The following is a 22,463-nucleotide window of genomic DNA, read 5'->3' as shown; positions in this document are numbered from 1 at the left end:
ATCGCCAGTTACTCCCAACTTCCGCCGGAAACCACGTGAGCGATGTAAACATGGCTCTCTCAACTTTGGACAGTCTGAGACAGCAAGCAAGGCACGTATATGTATTTGAATGAATCAATATCTTTATGATCATGTTTTTTGTTAAGTGTTTGTCCACATGTAATACGTATTTGTCACAACACCGGCAAATCGAGATCTCGTCAATTAACTTAGATTCTTACATAACTTGCTTATGTACACTACATATTGGCATATATAAAAAAGCGACGAGATAAATCGCACCGAAGAACGAAGCGTGGTTTATTTCACGATGAAACATTGTTCTATCATGATGTCATGTCTGGAGATTCGAATATACGCTGTCAACTCGACGACGTTATTTTTGAGAGGGGTGTGTCTAGTGAGTTGCTCCCCATAGATCATGTAGATATAGCTGGGCTACGCAGATAAACGCAGTGGCCGAACGATCGCATATAAAAGTAGGAGACATATGACAATCGGTGTTAGGAGAGGAAAAAAGGTAGAGATAATCAACGTGAGGATTGTGACAATATCCGAAAAATACCAAACTTAACCCACCTGTTTGTAAAAAGGACATGCGCCCTCTTGGTTTATTCTCCCTGCAGTGTTTTATTGTACTATAAACAACTCCCACTTGTCATTTATTTCTTAAATAATATACCCACTGATGCCATGCAGTGAACAAAATGAAAGAACATTTGCAAAGTGTTAGTTCTAGAAAGGACTTTAGAACAACATAGAAATACAAATAGCAAGTTTCCTTTTCATCCAGTTTGAGTATATTCAGGTACTGTATGTGATTGTGAATGTTGTGTCTGATGTGTGGTAGAAATTTGTGACTGATTTTATTTTCCAATATTTAATCATCAGAAATGCATCACAGGAAGATATTGATAAGCTGTGTCGCAGCATATTAGAGACGATGCACATATCTGAGAGATCTGGGGAACTTGGTGGGATGCTGCGGCAACTGTGCTTCATACTCCAGGCATCTGAGGAGGAACCTTTGTGAGTGTCCACACATCTACGTCCAGCAACGTTTTAACTGTTTTCATTATGATGATGTTGTCATGTGTAGTATGATCAATTTGGTACTGATATGTGCTTTGTAATGTGTCATATTCTCTAAACTTTCTACGTGTCCAAGGAGGATTAAATTTGAACTAAGTTAAAGTAGAGTTTACATGGTTTAGACTAGCATGTAGGATCAGCATCAGATACAATGCTTGGTTCATGTGCTTTTTGTTGTGTATCAAATATTCACAAGACTTAATCATCAAAATATAACAGAAGCTGATATTTGTTTAACCTGACCTTCACTTCCAGGTTGCAACCAATAGGGATTCTGAGAAGGAATATAGGCCCCCAGCAATGTATGCTTGTTGTAAGAGGCAACTAAATCATGTAAGCGGATCAGGTTGATTGCATGTGATGGTATCTCAAATGCGTGGATTGATACTCATTATGTCAATTATTGTATTGTCTGGTCCATACTTGATTATTTACAGCATGCCATCATCATGGTCATACAGCTGGAATATTGCTGAGTGTGGCTTTAAACAATGCACAAAAACTTCAGATTCCATGATTACAATGATCTACCAAGACAACTGATATCACAACACAAGTTGTAAACATTGCAATGTTTTACATGTTTAATAACTTCCTTCATTCAAATAATCCCAAAGTATTACACACTATTCTTCAACAAACTCAACATTATTCTATGTAGTCTGCATGAGCTATTTATAACACAATAAACAGGATAAATATCCAGGATTTTACCCTGACTTACAAAAGTGGGGGTGCAGAGGACCCCTAATAATGGATTGTAGGGCATGCAGGCAATATAAGGACCCTGTAAAGTAATTACATGGTGTAGTGTACAGTACGTTTTGATAATTACTTTAGAGCCTGGAATGAATCAATAATCACATGGACAGTGGTCATGATTGATGGATGAAATGACATACACCCATAACTTCTGTTGATGTGCTTTAGGTGCAATGAATAGTGTTGTGCGTCCCTGGAGATGCAGTATATTCTTTTTCTGCGTCCTATCTCAACATTGTGCTTACTGGACACACATTTGTGCATCACTTAAAACCCTGAATATCAATCCATCTGCCCTGTCATGGTGGATAATGAAATGAATACTTATCAGCAAAACCTAAATTGTATTACGTTTGTTTAAAAGACCCGTGGCCTACAAGTCCTGAATAAAGTGAAGTGATCAGCAAAACATGTTATCAGTGTACACATATGTCTTAACATGCAGCTTTTGGGGAAAAGAGTAGGGCAGTCAGCACTCACGTTTGTTTGTTTGTTGTTTGACACTGCACTCAGGAATATTCCAGCTATATGATGGCAGTATGTACTCAGACAATCCAATGACATCATGAGCATCAATCTATACAATTGGGATAAGATGAAATGTATCAAGCAAGTCAGTGAGTCTGATCACCTGATCCCGTTAGTTGCCCTTTACGGCAGGCATGGGTTGCTGAAGACCTATTCTTACCCAGGCCTTCATGGGGCTCAGCACTTATGGGGCACAAGTTACATGCAAGTGCTAGATGAATGCAATCTCAATAAAATCAGATCTTAGTTCTTGCTACTGCTAAACAAAGATCTGAGGATATCCCATTACGGGTCACGTCAGATAGACCTTTCACAAACTATAATAGACCAATGGAATGACTGACAAGAAGTCGACATTTGCCAATCAGAAGGCAGTTTTCTCGATCTTAACAGCATTAATTTCTAACTCGAGACTACGCTTTTAAACATATTTTGACAAATTCTCGATTTAAACTTTGAAAACTAAACAAAAGAACATTCTGGAAAGGCTAATAGATGGCCTAGATTGTATGAATTCAGTCCCGTAACAGTCATTCTGAAGACCCTGTGTTAAATTTTTCTGGGTTGCATTCCGACTGTCACTTTCCTGATCTGGTAAGCAACACTCTGTTTGGTCAGAGGAACGGTTGTTCTGACGTGACGTGTAATGGGATGTCCTCAGATCTTTCTTTCGTGATAACGAGAACTAAGATATGATTTTATGAGATTGAGATGAATGCAATTTGGAAATAACCTACAAAGCAGTTCAACAAATGTTTCATTTATGATGCTTATAATTTTGTAATACAGTTACACTTAGTCAAGAATGGGTGGGGGTCCCCATGGCTAAGAGGTATGACAGTACTACAGCATAAAACCTCACTCACTTACACAATCCCCTCTGCATGATACAGCATCTCCACCAAGCTGCTAGTGTCGTTACTGTCAGCGGTGAGCCCAGCAGGGGAAAAGTCGAACCCCCGTCAGTGTTTGCTGTGTCAGCAGATTGTGACAGAGCTGCTACCCTGTGACGGAGACTGTGCTGAGAAGATCCAGCCCCGGGACCAAGCTCACGTCAACAAAGACCACCTGCCTCTCTACATACTGCAGGTAGGGTGGGACAGATAGTGGCTTGAACACTGACTGGGTGTGGCAGGGGACAGACATGGAGGGTTCATGTTTCAGGGTGTCTGGACAGTCACATCACTGCCTTCATGTTTCAGGGTGTCTGGACAGTCACATTACTGCCTTCATGTTTCAGGGCGAGGGGTTTGGGTGTCTGGACAGTCACATTACTGCCTTCATGTTTCAGGGTGAGGGGTTTGGGTGTCTGGACAGTCACATTACTGCCTTCGTGTTTCAGGGTGAGGGGTTTGGGTGTCTGGACAGTCACATCATTGCCTTCATGTTTCAGGGTGAGGGGTTTTGGTGTCTGGACAGTCACATCACTGCCTTCATGTTTCAGGGTGAGGGGTTTGGGTGTCTGGACAGTCACATTACTGCCTTCATGTTTCAGGGTGTCTGGACAGTCACATCACTGCCTTCATGTTTCAGGGCCAGGGGTTTGGGTGTCTGGACAGTCACATTACTGCCTTCGTGTTTCAGGGTGAGGGGTTTGGGTGTCTGGACAGTCACATCATTGCCTTCATGTTTCAGGGTGAGGGGTTTGGGTGTCTGGACAGTCACATCACTGCCTTCATGTTTCAGGGTGAGGGGTTTGGGTGTCTGGACAGTCACATTACTGCCTTCGTGTTTCAGGGTGAGGGGTTTGGGTGTCTGGACAGTCACATCACTGCCTTCATGTTTCAGGGTGAGGGGTTTGGGTGTCTGGACAGTCACATTACTGCCTTCGTGTTTCAGGGTGAGGGGTTTGGGTGTCTGGACAGTCACATTACTGCCTTCGTGTTTCAGGGTGAGGGGTTTGGGTGTCTGGACAGTCACATCACTGCCTTCATGTTTCAGGGTGAGGGGTTTGGGTGTCTGGATCACAGTTTTCCTGAGGCTGTGAGGTGAGTGTGGAATTAATGTGCAGTTAGAAAGATAGAGGTTGAAACCTACTGCACTGAGGAATATGTGTGCTCAGTGTAAATGAGGAATAGGAATACTGTGAATGTTGTGCTGCTTAAGAACACTGTATCATATTCTTTAACCCTGAGATACTTCCACGTTTCATGTCCGTCATGCTGTCACACATGCACAACCATTCCACTGTTTGTATGAATTCCAGATGGTTGAGTACCAGAGGGGTTGACCTTGACACTCAGAGAAAGGCCTTCACCTTCCTTGTCTCCCTGTCAATGCTGCATACCAAGCTCGCATCAGACAGTCAGTTCATTTCACTAACTTCTCACATCTAGTTTTGATTGTTGAAATAGATAACAAACAATGACAGACTTAATGTTAATTTATTTCCCATTCAACATCTCTGATGTCATTAAATGAGTATTTGAGAATGTAACTGTAAGTTTTAAATAAATGTGCCACATGTCAACATACCCAAGCTACAGATTTAATTCTTTGATCTTTAGCATGTTGCAATGTAGCTGATCACTAATAAAGAAGCAAGCGGTAACTTTGGTTACAGAGATTGTTCTGAAGACAAGTGAGCAGCTGTCGAAGTGGCTGCTGTCAGCTTCCCGCTATCAGGCTGCCAACCCCTACACCAAGAACCCTTTCCGTAAAGATGAGGCAAACCTCGTCACCGAGGTGGACGGCACTCCAAGTCGCAATTTCTTTACAGTTCTGAACATAGGTAGGACTAGGATGCATGAAAGCCTCGCCTGTCATACCCCCGTACCACACACAGATAGCCATGGGCAGGACCCCTTGGGATTAAGGGGACTAATTTTACGTCTGCAGTGTATTGACTTATTGCATATCGCTGTGGCCTCCAGGCATAGTCCCTGGTTTGTCTGGTCCAGATTACCTACAGGCCTGCATGATATGGCTGAAATATTGATGACTGTGGCATTTGACCACTTGCAGTGGGGTCATGCCTTTGATTTCAGTATTACAGTCATGTTTAAATTTTCAGACTTTCAACTTTTTCAGTGATTGTGTGTACATGTACATATTGAAATTATACTTTTGCAAAAGTTGAGTTAGGCTAAAAAAAATAATAGTCTTGGTTCTCAGACACTGCCCACATCATCATAAAGCTGCCGCACGTTTCGTTTTTATTTTATTTATTTTTAAAAATTTTAAAAGTCCTTATACTTTAAACATTGTGATCCAATGTAGCATGCAGTTACTTCCCTTTACTGTGCATCTCAAGTTATGGTCATGGTGGCAATAGGAGTTTGTATGCTTGTTAATGTATTGAGGCCCTTTCCCAGGTTGATGGTAAACAACTGTTTTGAACAAGCAAAAAAAAACCCATCGCCCTCAATATCAGGGATGTAAGCAGGTTTTTTTTAAAAAAGAGGAAAAGTGTAGGGGGGTCTGGGGGCATGCCCCCCCCCCCCCAGAAATTTGATTGCATTTTAAGCAATTTCGTGCAGTTTGGACAACATTCACACCAAGAAAAGTCAATAGCAAAAGTCAATAAGTCAAATAAACAAGATGGCAGATGCAGTAAGATTTCCAAGTTAAATCAGTACTTTTAAAAAATCGGGCATAGCTTCCGCGCACCTGGCTACCTGCCAGGTCTTGGAGCAATACTGCCATAAACTTCAACCCCCATCCCCCAGACACAAGGACAACTGTCACAAGTGTGCAAATGTCTGACCCTTTCCCCAAGTTGAAGCATATTGAAAAAACTTACCTTGTACTTACTTACCTTTTGTTGAAAAAAACCCAAACTCCATTGCAAACATAAGACATTAATACAACATATATCCCCATGTTATGGGTTTTTGGACGCTGAAGAAACATTCATAGTTTTCTCGCTAACAACTGTAAAACATCTCATTCACTTACAGGCTAAAAGACGACTTTATCTTAAAAACAAGCCATCATCTGACTCTGAGTATTTACAATTTCTGTGTGACGCCACAAGCCACATTATAGTTCAAGTATTCGTGATAGAAAACGTATGATGTCCGAAAACCTATGCTGCCGAAAGCTCTGATCGAAAACAGGACAATCCGCGACCGTTGTCCGGTTTTCGATCATATTGTTCGGAGTATTTTTTTTAAATCTTTGATTATATTTTTACGCGGAAGATGATTTTTTCCGAGGACTACTGTTTTAAAAAACGTGATTTTCCGCGTTTCCGCGGATATTTCACATACCTGTTATATTTTGAAAAGTCTGAGAACCCATTCTATTAATTTTTTAAGCCTAAACTTTTTTAAGCATTTGTTTTCAATCCATCATATCTACACTGTCATATTTAAGTTTGTCAACGCATTAAACCTGTTTGAGGAATATTTCAATATTGATGGATTAGATGCAAGCTTTCTGAATGTAAATATGTATATACAGTGTTGGTTTGAAGGATATCTAGACCGATCTGCATGCCTAAGGGTCGTCCCTAGACTTTATCATCGTGGCATCATAATGTATGTCATGATCTGTGATGTTTTCTAACAATAACATTGACTTGTTCAGGGCAGTACTTCACAGACGACCAGTTCCTGAACATCTACACATTCTCCCTGCTGTACCGCTGGCTTCATCACAACAATGTCAACCGCGAAGACGGTGAGGACACAGATGCCGACCTCAGCAAGGACCGCGAGACTCCGGTGTCTTTGGTGTCGACTGATTCTCCCCTGGGCTCTCCACGGGGAGATGGAACTCCACAGTCATTTGCCTCTCTTGAATCCCCAAAGCAAGCAGCAACACCTGTTGGTTCTCTTGACTCAACTGATCAGTTTTTATCAATGTATGCCGAATCCCCTCGCAGAGCTAGTGCTCAGGTTTCCTCAATGATTGCCGAATCCCCTCGAAGAGGGAGTTTTCAAATTTCATCAATGAATGGTGACTTTTCTCGAAGAGGGAGTGGTCAGCATATGTCAATGAGAAGTGGAACTCCTGACTCACTAGAAAAGGGGAGACAAGCCAAGGTGTTCGGGTCTCTGTCCTCCCGCACTGTGGACTACTGTTTCCGTGTGCTGGACCAGTGTGAAAGAAGTAAGTAGGATTTTCTCTTCCTTTGGTGCTTATGGATGGTTGTCAGATCTCATTAAAATCAAATGTTTTACTCCAATAATACAAATCTGTCTGTCTTAAGATCTGGGGACACCTCCATCATGTCCAAAGAAGGTCGTGTCAGTTGAACCCTGAGTAACCTTTGACTGTTCACTTTAAATGAAGGATCCATGGCTTCTTAAGACAAGCAGATGCCAGATTTCTAAAATGTTTACAATTTGGAAACTTCTAATTAACACAGAAAACCCACTCAGGACACAATTATGCCTTTGATGGTACTCACTTTTAGTTACCATGGATACATGCCATGGACCTCAATGAGAGCAGGGTGTATACAATATATATAACAGTATAATGGCACAGCCTTTGTTATGACCAAGGAAGAAAAGTGGTGTTATTGTCAGACATCAGAATGCTTCACACGCTCATACCCGAGAATGTAGTATCCTCGGCACTGATTGGCTGATCGGAAAGTCCACCTGACATGACCTCCTATGCTAGTCCACGCTGAGAGGAATCGTATTGGAGTCAAAGATCTGCTGTTGATGAGGCTTTCATTTATTCAGTGGCAAGTTGTGAGAAGAGTTTGAATGATCCCCTATTTTCTGATGTACGAGGGGTGTTCATTAAAGATTTCCCCTGACCCACTTCCGATGGAGCTAGTGGAATGAAACTTGGCATAGGTATTAGTCTTCCTCCACATAGTAACCACCAAGAGTGACCCACTTCTCCCATCGTTTTATGCAATTATTGGGTCTTGCTTGTAAAAGCCCTCATTTTGCGTCTCAAACCAGGACTTGACTTCAGAAATCAGTGTTTCATCATCTGTGAAATGTTTTCCCTTCAAAAATGACTTCATGGTTGGAAAAAGGTGGAAGTCAGATGGTGCAAGGTCAGGAGAGTAAGGAGAATGTGGAAGGATTTCATAGCCACAGGACCGCGCTTCTGTCTGGGCAACATGAGAGTTGTGTACTGGAGCATTGTCTTGCAGGAGACAGACACCCTTGGTCAGCATGCCACGCCTCTTAAGCTTGATAGCATCCCGCAATTTCCGCAGCAGTGAAGCTTAGCAAGCTCCTGTAATTGTGGTACCCTTTGCCAAGAAATCCATCATCACTACTCCGTGCTGGTCCCAAAACACTGTGAGCATGACCTTGCCTGCAGAGGGTTGGACACGTGCCTTCTTTGGGGGTGGTGACTCCACATGCTTCCATTGCATCGACTGAACTTTAGTCTCTGGATCATAGTGATGGACCCATGTTTCATCCTGTGTGATAAGTCTGTCAAAAAAGTTTGCCTGTTTTTTTTGGCACATGTCCAAAAGATCCTTTGAGCAATTGACTCATTCCTGCTTTTGGAAAGGTGTGAGCAACCTGGGAATCCATCGTTCAGACACCTTATGCATGTTCAAATTGTCATGGATGATTTTTTCCTCAGACCCTACACTGATCTTGACATCTTGTGCTAACTGGCAAACAGTTATACGTCGGTCTGCCAAAATGGCGGTCTCCACTTGATGGATAGTGTCCTCATCAATGGCTGAATGGGGGCGACCAGGAATGGCAGCTGTTTCCACAGATGTCCGACCACACTTGAACTGGCGATGCCAGTGTTTAACAACGTCATATGATGGGGCATCTTCCCCATAAGTTGCTTTCATTTCATCGAAAGTTTCTTTTGGTGTGCGACCTTTCAAATATAAAAACCTAATCACTGCTCGGTATTCTACTGGCTCCATTGTCACACCCTACTCGATCATAACACCTGTAAAAGTGTTAAGATTAATAGTTCGGTGCTGCAAATTCAGACATAACCCATAGATACATGTATCATTACACATGTGAAATTTCAACCAAATATGATAACCCTAAGTGGTTTAGGGGAAATCTTTAATGAACACCCCTCGTAAGCCTAGCTGTATCTAGCATGTGGTTTATGAGTTACATATGTCAGTGGTCTTTGGACAGGAACTTCCCACTGCAAGACTGAAGGCTTAGGCATGTACATAAGTGGTCACCGGTAGTGGTAAAATCCCACAGCAAGTTCATAGAAACTTGTGTTTATTGGAGTATTTTCTTTGATGGTATACAGTAAAGTACCTTTATAACGAACATGCTTATAACGAACTGACCGAACTTATATTTTAGTCCCAACTATTTGTTGTATAAATGCTGTATATATGCCTATAACGAACTACGGTTATTACGAATTAAAATTAGTGGTCCCTTTGAGTTTGTTATAACTGTAGTTTACTGTATTTACAAATGATATAGTCCTGCACCCTTCTCTGGTTGTGGGACTCACAGTGTGGACGGGGGCAGACAGGACTTCATGTCCGCACAGACCATCAAGCTGACTTGTACCTTCTACAACAGTGACTAGCCAGCTGATCAGATGGTTAGATTTTAGGAGTTCAACATGTTCAAGTTTCTTGCTCAATAAAAGATAATGTGTGTTGATGCCTGTGTCAGTTTTTAACCATCTTTAAAAGTCACTACACATGCACAGTATATATATGTTACAGAGCCAAAGGTGAACACTGATGCGGAACTGCAGATTGCTGTAAGTATGACAGTTTCTGATGGGGTAACTGAGTGGTTGATACATTTCTTTGCACTATCCCTGTCTCTTGCTCAGGAGCATGAATGCAACAAGCAATCAAAATGACTCCCTAGTTTCTTCTTAACAAGAAGTCGACAGGGATCTATATGTGGCTGTCATTAATGAATTTGTTCAAGGAAAAGTAATTTTACTGAGTTTTTAGACAGACGAGCCTAGTCCCTAGGCTATCAGGCATTGTGTGTTGTATTAGATATGTCCTGCAATGCCAGTGCTGGTGACATCACTTCTTATTTCAATCATGAAATTAAAGTGTAAATTGATGGGACAGTGTTTTTTCGGTCTTTTGATGGGTTTGATGTTTGTTATGTCATTCTACGTGGACAAAAAACATTCTGGTGGAGAATTCGTCCAGGGTATTTATCATAATGGAGATATGATACCTGGATAATCAGGCTGCTGAAACTGTTGCATGTTCCAATTGTGTGTTATCCTCCAGTGCTTGGTTGAGGCAGTGACTGTCCTTGACCTGATCTGTGAGCTGGATGAAGGTCATGTTCCCCGTGTGCACCAGGAAGTGAAGCGGCTGTATGCTCGAGTGTCCTCCGAAGCCCAGTACGCACCCATTGTACTGCAGATATTGCAGTTCTTTGTCAACCACAGTAAGTTTTCTTTTTTATGTGTGGAACAGTGTAGATGAATACTCCATGATGAATTAGGCCCAAATTACCTAGACAACGTTTGCCTATACCAACCTGCCATTCAGGCTTGGAGATGGAGAATATGATTAGAAAAGTATTTAATTACATTATGTTTTGATGGGTTTGGGCAAACACCTTCGTTCAATAATTACAACAAAATGATGATTGTGTAACTGGCAGTTGCACAATGTTTCTGTTAAATACAACCGGTTTATAGGACAAGCTTCTTATGATGTTCATGACACCTAGGATCTGGCAGATAAACTCAGATGGCCTCTGTGGTCCTTGGGATCAGAATATACCGTGGTTGGTAGTTAAATAGAAATAGCAGAACTGCAAGGATCAAGGATGAGAAATGTGTGAGGATCATAATGTTTGATCCTTGCATGAACAGTGGTAAAGTGTTGTATGTTCTTGGGCCAGGAGAACTAAGTGCGTCATCTTGTACAGGTAGCGCTGTCGTCCATGACCCTGGAGATACATACCTGCACTACTTCCGAAATGTGTTGGGCCGCAACTTCCATGATCCGGGAGTAGCATTCGACACAGTCAGGTTTATTCTGCGGAATCTGGAGACCCTGTGTCACAGGACCAAGGTCCTGTCGTCTTTCTTCCCCAACATCCTAAAGGTAGGCCCAGTGCTGACATCGCGCATGTTCTTTACAGTGAAAACATTGGTCCATTCCTATTCCCATCCTTGTTCTGATTTTGTCTTTGTCTTTGTTGGTTAGTCCTGTTTGCCTATTCATCAAAGTTCTCTTTCTAACTGTACCTTATTAAGAAGTGTGACTTCACATTTAGCATACTGTTGTACAAAATGTGATCAAAGCTCAAGGTCAACTATATTTCCAACTCTGTGCTTGTGGAAACTAACTTTGGCCTGTCCAGAAAGCTGCATATTGATGTGTCTGATTCTGTGTGGACAGATTCTGGCCTGGCATCCCAGGACGTTTGTGGATGAGTTTACAGAGATCCTGCCTGCCCTCATGTCTCCCACCACAGCCATGGAGGTGAGTCTGACTTGACTGATATGCAATATGCTCCATTCCGTTATGGCATATAAGTTATTATTAACCCAGGGGTTAAACATGTTGTTTCACTTATTTCTGAGTTTTGGAACTTTTCAGTTATTCCATGCATTTAATTGGCTGATTGTGAACCCCGACCTTTACAGGACTGCTTTCTCTAAAAGCATTTGTTCATACATGTATTTCCATCATAAGAACAACTCTTTAGTTTACCCTGGAAATGCAAGCAAAGGATAGCAAAGTAAAGTCATTTTGATTTGCAGTGTTGGGATTTGGGATTAGGCTACACAGTAAGAACATTTCCCCTTAAATGACATAACACATATTACAACTCACAGAACTGCAAACCAAGTTGTTCCCAAAACTGTTCTAAAGAGCACTGAAGAGCAACATGTGCTGATGTTGTTTTTTATATTGCTGTACTGGGGTCGCTAGAATGGCCCACAGTTGATGTAGAAGTGCTAGCATGGCCCACAGTTGATATAGACGTGCTAGCACGGCCCACAGTTGATATAGAAGTGCTAGCACGGCCCACAGTTGATATAGAAGTGCTAGCATGGCCCACAGTTGATGCAGAAGTGCTAGCATGACCCACAGTTGATGCAGAAGTGCTAGCATGACCCACAGTTGATGTAGTGGCCCACAGTTGATGTAGAAGTGCTAGCATGGCCCACAGTTGATGTAGAAGTGCTAGCATGACCCACAGTTGATGTAGTGGCCCACAGTTGATATAGAAGTGCTAGCATGACCCACAGTTGATGTAGAAGTGCTAGCATTGCCCACAGTTGATGTAGAAGTGCTAGCATGGCCCACAGTTGATGTAGAAGTGCTAGCATGACCCACAGTTGATGTAGAAGTGCTAGCATGACCCACAGTTGATGTAGAAGTGCTAGCATGGCCCACAGTTGATGCAGAAGTGCTAGCATGACCCACAGTTGATGTAGTGGCCCACAGTTGATGTAGAAGTGCTAGCATGGCCCACAGTTGATGTAGAAGTGCTAGCATGACCCACAGTTGATGTAGAAGTGCTAGCATTGCCCACAGTTGATGTAGAAGTGCTAGCATGGCCCACAGTTGATGTAGAAGTGCTAGCATGACCCACAGTTGATGTAGAAGTGCTAGCATGACCCACAGTTGATGTAGTGGCCCACAGTTGATGTAGAAGTGCTAGCATGACCCACAGTTGATGCAGAAGTGCTAGCATGACCCACAGTTGATGTAGAAGTGCTAGCATGACCCACAGTTGACGTAGTGGCCCACAGTTGATGTAGAAGTGCTAGCATGACCCACAGTTGATGTAGAAGTGCTAGCATGGCCCACAGTTGATGCAGAAGTGCTAGCATGACCCACAGTTGATGTAGTGGCCCACAGTTGATGTAGAAGTGCTAGCATGGCCCACAGTTGATGTAGAAGTGCTAGCATGACCCACAGTTGATGTAGAAGTGCTAGCATGACCCACAGTTGATGTAGAAGGGCTAGCATGACCCACAGTTGATGTAGAAGTGCTAGCATGGCCCACAGTTGATGTAGAAGTGCTAGCATGACCCACAGTTGATGTAGAAGTGCTAGCATTGCCCACAGTTGATGTAGAAGTGCTAGCATGGCCCACAGTTGATGTAGAAGTGCTAGCATGGCCCACAGTTGATGTAGAAGTGCTAGCATGACCCACAGTTGATGTAGAAGTGCTAGCATTGCCCACAGTTGATGTAGAAGTGCTAGCATGGCCCACAGTTGATGTAGAAGTGCTAGCATGACCCACAGTTGATGTAGAAGTGCTAGCATGGCCCACAGTTGATGCAGAAGTGCTAGCATGACCCACAGTTGATGTAGAAGTGCTAGCATGGCCCACAGTTAATGTAGAAGTGCTAGCATGACCCACAGTTAATGTAGAAGTGCTAGCAGTTTTGACATGTTGCTCTCCTTCATAGGTGTTCCACACAGTCCTTGACCTTCCATGCCTCACGGCAGCTTTAGAGGTCATCGAGAAAGCCAAGAAGATTGAGCACCTGGGCCAGGGGCCAACTGGGGACTCAGAACCATCCAACTCTGTGGAGGCCTTCCAGCACTCGTTCTACAGGCCTCTGTTCAGCTTTGTCACCCGCTACGATGGCGGCCACGGAGACACCATCGACAAGTAGGAACACTTCCTGTAGCTTGCAAACCGTAAACTACTATTTTATTTACATTTTTGACTGTAAGATTTATGTAACCAATATTTTATAACTGTAAGTTTGTCATCTCCGGTTTTCAATATTGGAGTCACTTTTGTGACAGTTTTGTAAGGAACACAATTCATCCCTGCTTTGTGTGTTCCCCAGATTGTCATCTCTACACAACATCCTGTCCGACATGAAGTCCTACCCCAGGGTCGTGGTGTGTTCCCAGGCAGTGCCAGTGCTGGTCAGGTAATGTTACTTGTTCTAGAGGGCAGATGATCTGCACCCAGAGTTGTGACTCATCAAGGCTACCTCATGGGGATTCCAGGTTCAAATAGGCCCCCAGCAACCAATGCTTGCTGTATGAGGTGACTACATGTCTATGTCCCTCCTATTGACCAAGCAGATTCCATCTCACATATCTCTTGCATTTGCTTCAAACAAGATGGAGGCGCCCAGTCAAGATGATCAGATCGATAATCAAGATCTATATTGTTAAAAGACATGTCTTACTTCACGAAGTGCATCAAATCACGCGAGCATCTTGATAAGAAACATGAAAAATTTAGGAAAATATCTGTTGACACTGAGTAGATGGTGCACATGCTTTAATCGGCCAATAGATCCACAGCATTTGACGAACCGGGTGTCGATCACGTTACGCCATTTTGATTGGACTATGCATAGGCTCATTAGTCCAGCCAAGACATAACTCCTTAATTCCTGCCTAGTTCGGCAAGGGTGGAAACTGGACTTTTATCGTCAGTTGAGAAAGATGATCCGTAGGTAAAATAAGTAAGGCAGAGAGCCTACATCTTCTTAGATTGAAACACACATTAATCCGATATGTTGTATTTATTCGATACCTATACTACTGTATAAATATGGGCTTGTCTAACGCTCATTAATATCCATCATGTGCAGCAATGGCATTGGATGATGCACGATGTCACCAACCAGTGGATGATGCACGCTGTCACAAACCATGTGCTGAGTGAACCGTTGATTCATCACCATCCCAGGTGGCTCGGTGGGAAAACAGTGGGTTACAACACTGAATATGTTATATGTGGTTGCAGGTTGACATTAGATGTGAATTAATTCATACAGTTCAAAAGTAAAACATCAAAGCTGGTCTTACGTATGATTCCAAGTAAAACCTTAGGTCTTACTTGAGAGAAGTAAAACCTCAAAACAGGTCTTACTTGATATTGTAATACTTCAAAGCAGGTCATACTTGAAATAAGTAAAACCTCAAAGCAGGTCATACTTGAAATAAGTAAAACCTCAAAGCAGGTCATACTTGAAATAAGTAAAACCTCAAAGCAGGTCTTACTTGAAATAAGTAAAACCTCAAAGCAGGTCATACTTGAGAGAAGTAAAACCTCAAAGCAGGTCATACTTGAGAGAAGTAAAACCTCAGGTAGCTCCTGACTTTCAACTTGAGTCCAAGCTATGGGACTTGACACGGTCATTGATTCTCTTCTCTCCCCCCCCCCCCCCCCCCCCCCTCCATGTCCTACACATACCCTTCTTCAAAGGGAGGGGAGACATGTTGTTTTTAGCTCGGTTCCCAGTGGCATCGGCATTCCCGTCCTATTCCAAGCCATAACTTGATAACTGTTCAATGTTTTTCAACAAAGCATGGCATGTGCATTGCTCATTAGCTTAACTGCTGCCTTTTGCTATTTTTAATTTTTTCTAAATCTTTTTGTTACGTTTTCCATTGAAATCTCAAACAACTCTAGGCTTCGTTACCGACCCATAATTCTCAAACTAATGAATATTTTTGCATGAAACTAGAAGGTGCAATGACCAAATGCTCAACTATTGCCTTTTCATATTTTTCAATTTTTTATTTTTTTTTATATCTTTAGTTTTCATGGAAACAATTTGGAAATTCTTAAGACTAATTCTACTAAGCATAACACTACATATTGTTCATTATTGGTACATGTACTTGCACAATACAGTCTATTATCCAAACTGCTGTTACAAGTTGAATTGTCTTATCTGCCATAAAGAGTCAGCATGGCATCAGCTGTAATGCTGCTAGCTTCGATTATCATTATCTGTTCTGTTTTTTGTTTGCTGTTGTTTTTTGTTTTATTTGCAAACACATTTATAGTAACAACTTGAACTAATGTATAAAAGACAAGGAGGGGGGGGGAACATCTGTTTTTATGAGTAAAGACCCATCGTAGTTAACTTGTTCCATGACTCATGTTGTCCAGGGTGTGGTTCTCCGTGGTGCTGGAGGAAGTGGGCGCGGAGTTCGCAGGCCAGCTGCTTCCTGTCATGCTGGAGAGGTCATCGCTGCTCTACACTATCCCCGAATTCCAGAACGACATCAGAAGGTGTGTCAGATGACAGTGATTAGTACACAGAGGTTCTTGGTTCCGTGTTATCTTGGTTCTATTTACTGTTCCTACTGTACTGCTACAAAATACAGTGTTCAGGGATGTGAGCGGAGCGGGTTTTCCTGAAGAAAGAGGAAAAGTCTAGGGAGGTCTGGTTACATTCACACCAAGAAATGTAATAAGTCAATGGCAAAAGTCATTAAGTCAAACAAACAAAGATGGCAGATGCAGTAAAATTTCGAAGTTAAATCAGTACTTTTAAACAATCGGGGATAGCTTCCGCGCACCTGGCTACCCTCCAGGTCTGGGAGCAATACTGCCATAAACTTCAACCCCCATCCCCCAGACACAAGGACAACTGTCACAAGCGGGAAATGTCTGACCCGTTCCCCATGTTGAAGCATATTGACAAAAAACTTACCCTGTACTTACTTACCTTTTGTTGAAAAAAACAAAACTCCATTGCAAACATAAGACATTAATACAACATATATCCCCATGTTATGGGTTTTTGGACGCTGAAGAAACATTCATAGTTTTCTCCCTAATCACATTAACAACTGTAAAACATCTCTCACTTATAGGCTAAACAATGCTAAAAGACAACTTTATCTTATAAACAAGCCATCATGTGACTCTGAGTATTTACAATTTCTGTGTGGCACCACACCCAACGTTATAGTGCTAGTATTCGTGATAAAAAAAACCGTATGATGTCAGAAAGCCTGCTGCTGAAAGCTCAGATCGAAAACAGGACAATTTGAGACGTTTTTTCGCTTTTTGATCATATTTTTCGGAGTGTATTTTTTAAAACTTTGATTATATTTTTATGCGGAAGATGATTTTTTCCAAGGACTACTTTTTAAAAAACGAGATTTTTCCGAGATTTCACATCCCTGAGTGTTCAAGGAAAGTGTAGTCTGACCTGTCCTCTTACTGTGTCTTGTCGCCATGTGGTGATGGTCATATTATTGGACTAAGAATGTATCTCAGATTGAGAACTCTAGAAGTAAAGTGAATGAATAGGGGTATTATGCATAATACTAAATAATGAGTTGCAATGGGTTGTGTTGAATGGCCACAGGGTCAGAACTGACTTATCTTAAACGCCACTGATTGACAGACTTCTGTCCGAGAACCTGGTCGCCCTGCTACGGAAGTACCCAAGCATCGTGAACAGTCAGTATCTGGAGATCTCCACCTTCCTCATGGGCACTCGCAACTTCACCGACAGGGAGGCCATCTTCTCCAACCTGGTGAGTTCGACTCTTAGATTACACATTTGACACCTCACAATCATACTAAAGAGTATAGCACCTCACAATCAAATTAAAAGTATATAGCACCTCACAATCGTAATACAGTGTATGGTAATTCACAATGATATCAAAGTAAATAGCACCTCACAATGACACAAAGTTTTGGACTTAACATGCTTCATGCAACATCAGACACTGAAAATGTCACCTTGGATAACATGGTTGACAGACCTGCTCTGTGTTGTTTTTTTCTCAAGAACACAAAACTGTTTGTTCTTCACACATTACTGTAAGCTGTGGCTTTGTTGTAGGTGTGGTGTGTAGGTGAGCTCTGCTCTCTTCACCATGACCCCAGCTGTACAGCCGACCTCATCGCCAAGTATTATGAAACTCTTGAGGCAATGACCTACGAGGTGTCAGGGCTGCTGTTGTCGGCAGAACATAGGTCGGAGGTCAGCCCCAAGATCGTGTCAGTCCTCATCTCTGCCATAGCCAAGGTGAGTTCAGTTTTGGTGTTCCACAAGGCCATCTTAGCAGAATGACCTCTTGCTTAGACAGTGAGATACAGCCATGATAGCCGGTTGTTATTGTAATCATATTACCAGGACTACATTCTCTGAACAATTTAAAATTATTAACTTAATAATTCTAGTTGAAATTTTCCGTTGAAATGTTGAATATGATTAAAAACATGATATTTGTTCAGCCAGTAATCACTATTGTTGAAGCATGGTAAGTAGAAGTACCTCCGATACTTTCCAGGTATGGTTATAAGAAGTGAGAACCTCTCAGTGTCTCTTGTTCTCTATTCACCCGAGTACTGAGAAATACACCAGATCATGTTCATATCACTGCCATGGCAGTGTGCAGATGTTGGTTGTGACGAGATGTCTCGGTCTTGTCTGCAGCTCTCCACCAGGTGTCAGGACCTGATTCCACGTGCCATCTTGTGTCTAACCAAGGTTGCTAAGCAACACTACAACAACGCAGTGGACCCCGAGGGCGGTGAGGCACTTGTGAGCCGTGCCCATGAACTAATCAACTTGCTGAAACTGCCAAAGTGAGTGCAGATGGTAACAATGTACTTTCTGGACAAATGACACTCTCAGACCGTCAGTGTTTGTACTGCTGACAGGAATAACTGACATGGACATATTGAGATATATATATATATTTTTCAAAGTAAATCATCATTTTGCCACATTCTTATTCCATTTCATAGCCCCAGTGCCCGGGCATTAATGTCAGTGGAGTTCAAACCCCATGCAGAAATGTTGATACACTATCTTGATATTTACATTAGGAATTGCACGAAACATTCATGTAAATAATCTCAGTGTGGCAACATAAGAAAAGCATAGGGGTAGGGGCATTGTTGTCTTGTAAGTGAAAGGGGTATGTGTATCGGTCAGAACATCTATGGCTGAAGCAAAACAAAGCACTGGCGACAAGACTGGAGGTAGGGTATGTGTTGTGACTTGGTAATACTAGCACTGATTACTACTGATGTCTCAATGAATGTATAAATTTTGTAACTTCCAGTTTTGCATCAGTGGTTCTTAATCCTGCAGCCGACATTGACTGTGGCAGGTGAGTGGTTTCTTACACAAATATCTGTCATGATAAACTATAGGCTGCGTTATGGTGGCTGAACCTTAAAGCCAGGGTTTGTGAAATGCGGTGCATTGAAATCTCAGCTGGGTTGAGTAGCTACTGCGACATCCGTGACCCCGATCAGAACCAGAACTAAAAGCAAGCAGTCATAGCCACAGGGTAGTTACCCTTGACCTGTTCCCACCTGGTTACAGTAGTATTTACCAGAGGGGTAAATCAGGTCGTGTGTGTGACCGACTTACCCATGGTTGTCCTGGTTACAGGAGTATTAACCAGAGGGGTAAATCAGATCCTGTGTGTGACCGACTTACCCATGTTGTCCTGGTTACAGTAGTATTTACCAGAGGGGTAAATCAGATCCTGTGTGTGACCGACTTACCCATGGTTGTCCTGGTTACAGTAGTATTTACCAGAGGGGTAAATCAGGTCGTGTATATGACCGACTTACCCATGGTTGTCCTGGTTACAGTAGTATTTACCAGAGGGGTAAATCAGATCTGTTTATGACTGACTTACACATGGTTGTCCTGGTTACAGTAGTATTTACCAGAGGGGTAAATCAGGTCGTGTATATGACCGACTTACCCATGGTTGTCCTGGTTACAGTAGTATTTACCAGAGGGGTAAATCAAATCTGTATATGACTGACTTACCCATGGTTGTCCTGGTTACAGTAGTATTTACCAGAGGGGTAAATCAGGTCGTGTATATGACTGACTTACCCATGGTTGTCCTGGTTACAGTAGTATTTACCAGAGGGGTAAATCAGATCTGTTTATGACTGACTTACACATGGTTGTCCTGGTTACAGTAGTATTTACCAGAGGGGTAAATCAGATCTGTATATGACCGACTTACCCATGGTTGTCCTGGTTACAGGTGGCATCGTGACAACACTGCTCTTCCCATCATCTTGAGGGGCACGTACAGACTGCTGAGTCCCGACTCCAAGTGATACACAGTACACTATGGCCTGTTTACATTAACCTCTTCAACCATGTTAGACACAGTTTCATGTCTGCAAATTAATTTGCTCTCTTTGACAAATGAGTGAGTATTACTTATATTAGGATTTAGGAGCTGTGTCAGCAATCTTTCAATGCAGCCTGGGCCAGATGAACCAGGTGTTAAGTTATTCAAAGTAATTTCCTAATAACTAGCCTCACTCACATTGATGTATAACACTTTATGTGACTGTACAAAGTGCAATATATTTATTTTGCTATAACATTTTTTTCGAAAATTGTTTCCTGTTGTTTGTGTAGCAAACTACAACATGTAAAAGTAAAATCTTGGACACAGTCAAATAGGGACTACCCAACACCTGGGTCCAGTAAGATTTACTTCAGCCTTGTTAGCTTAGCTAATAAAAGTCCAAGTAAAGACTAAATTCTACTGACAAAAAGTCAGTGAGTTTGAGTCAGACACTTGGGAAGTTAAACATTCTGCAAAATGTCAATATCAAACACCCTATATCTTGATACCTTCTGGGACACCAGAAATGGGCTTCACACATTGTACCCATGTGGGGGAATCGAACCCGGGTCTCCGGCGTGACGAGTGAATGCTTTAACCACTAGATGACACCACCGCCCCCCAAAACAATGAATGTGTAGCTAGCTTGGCAGGTTGAACTTAATGACAAAGAGTTGAAACTTGTATGATAATTTATTTTCATTGTATGCACATTTATACAAATGTAACCTGTATGTACACCATATACATTGCATTTTCCCACACAAACATTACCAGCAATTGACAGACAGGTGGCTAGGAGAGGGTTAATTGACACGTCATATATAGCGTTAACATGGACATAGAAGTGGCTGTGGCACAGTGGATTACGTTGTGCCCTCTGTATCATTCCATTCAAGTGAAACAGAGTCGCGTCCTAAAGTATCACGTTTATGTAGTTCAGCATACTCGAATGTGAGTCAAGAACACAACGCTGTGTTTCAAAGGTTCTGCCATCAAATTGTGTCCATAAAAATCAGGCCTAAAAATATTTACATATTTCATTTGAGCAGTAAGCAAAACAATTGCTTTTACGATAAAATAGCAGGAAATAGAACGTGAAAGAAATTCCTTCTACACAAAAAACTGTAAAACATACTTGGATAACAATAGCACAGCTATAGAGTCTTCCTGTTCTTCATAATTTCTGTTTACCAAAGTATGTTTTCTTGTTCTAAGTATGAGGGTGTGTCATGCACAGCCTGGTAAGTCTAGCACGGAGTGCCCTGGTGTTAAGGACTAGAGGTAGATCTAGACTGTACATGGAATATCTACAACCACAGGGCATCAGGTAGAACAGTTCTATGGAGCACAACACATAGCACAAACTAACAGTGTAAACAATGGTCTGCATCACAGTAGAGCTCTGACAGGTACAACAAAATGGACTGTGTTTCCAATTCCTACCTGGATTCCAGAACCCAATTTCAACACTCATATGTCACGCAATGGACAATGTATTTTTTACTCAGCATCATTTAAGTCGAAATGTGTCCAGACACTGTTTTGTTTCTCTTCCATATCTGCAACACATGTTCGAGAAGTGAAGATGTAAGTTGTCCCCCCTTATCAGGTACTCCAGACTTTGACACGGGACTCCAGTCTGTCCAAACCTGTCTCAAGTACCCGTCAGTGCCCTACATCACAGTCATGAAGCCTTTTGATGCATATCATAATTAACCTTTCATACTAAATAAAAACTCAGTTGACATATATATTAGCTTTAACCTTTCCATTTATTTGGAATGATTACAGTAGCACTATGAATTACAATGTGTTATTATTCACTGTGGAACAGCTAGTAAGGAGATTCACTCTTGATAATCTCCCATGAAATCATTGCTTGTACCCAATCCTGATGGGCTGCCATGTGTATTTCATTGTTCATGTACCCATGAAGATCCGGGGTAGAATAAATCTTCAGCAACCCATGCTTACTGTAAAAGGTGACTATGCTTGTCGTAAGAGGTGACTAACAGGATCAGGTTGTCAAGCTAACCGACCTAGTTGATGCAGGTCATCGTATCCCAATTGTATGGATCTATGCTCATGATGTCAATCACGGGATTGTCTGGTCCAGACTTGATTATTTACACAGCCGTCATATAGCTGGAATATTGCTGAGTGAAGCGTTAAACAACAAACAAACCATTGTAAATGACAGAATTATAAAACATGCTCCCTCCCTCCCTCCCCAGTTCTAGACTGCCCATCAACTGATACAATCTGAGCATGAAGATATATAAGGTACAAAGAAACCCCAAACACACAAGTCAACCTAATGTTATGCGTGCATGTACTTAGAAATGCTAGAAGA

General features: G+C 42.0%; 1 protein-coding gene across 1 annotated transcript; it reads left to right on the top strand.

Moving 5' to 3' along the window:
• Positions 1–21,518, top strand: LOC124139534 (AP-5 complex subunit zeta-1-like). Its single transcript, XM_046506670.2, has 19 exons — positions 1–91; positions 892–1,029; positions 3,276–3,471; positions 4,324–4,370; positions 4,589–4,686; positions 4,946–5,113; positions 6,913–7,437; positions 9,980–10,017; positions 10,514–10,676; positions 11,166–11,344; positions 11,642–11,725; positions 13,672–13,877; positions 14,062–14,148; positions 16,134–16,256; positions 17,383–17,515; positions 17,830–18,015; positions 18,427–18,578; positions 19,061–19,108; positions 20,012–21,518. The coding sequence occupies exons 1-19, from the start codon at positions 51–53 to the stop codon at positions 20,085–20,087; spliced, it is 2,688 nt and encodes an 895-aa protein (XP_046362626.2). The 5' UTR covers positions 1–50; the 3' UTR covers positions 20,088–21,518.
• The last annotated feature ends 945 nt before the right edge of the window (positions 21,519–22,463 follow it).

The sequence above is a fragment of the Haliotis rufescens genome, unplaced genomic scaffold, assembly GCF_023055435.1.
Source record: "Haliotis rufescens isolate VD_foot unplaced genomic scaffold, xgHalRufe1.0.p SCAF_28, whole genome shotgun sequence".
NCBI classification, from domain to species: Eukaryota; Metazoa; Mollusca; class Gastropoda; order Lepetellida; family Haliotidae; genus Haliotis; species Haliotis rufescens.
The sequence above is the reverse complement of the archived record's forward strand: the minus strand, read 5'-3'. Positions and strand labels throughout refer to the sequence as shown.

Bases quoted from the DNA above. Each gene is read 5' to 3' on its own strand.
- LOC124139534 (XM_046506670.2), top strand. From the start codon at position 51: ATGGCTCTCTCAACTTTGGACAGTCTGAGACAGCAAGCAAG. The intron at 10,677-11,165 runs GTAAGTTTTCTT...CATCTTGTACAG, and splicing joins GCAGTTCTTTGTCAACCACA to GTAGCGCTGTCGTCCATGAC. The intron at 11,726-13,671 runs GTGAGTCTGACT...TCTCCTTCATAG, and splicing joins CTCCCACCACAGCCATGGAG to GTGTTCCACACAGTCCTTGA.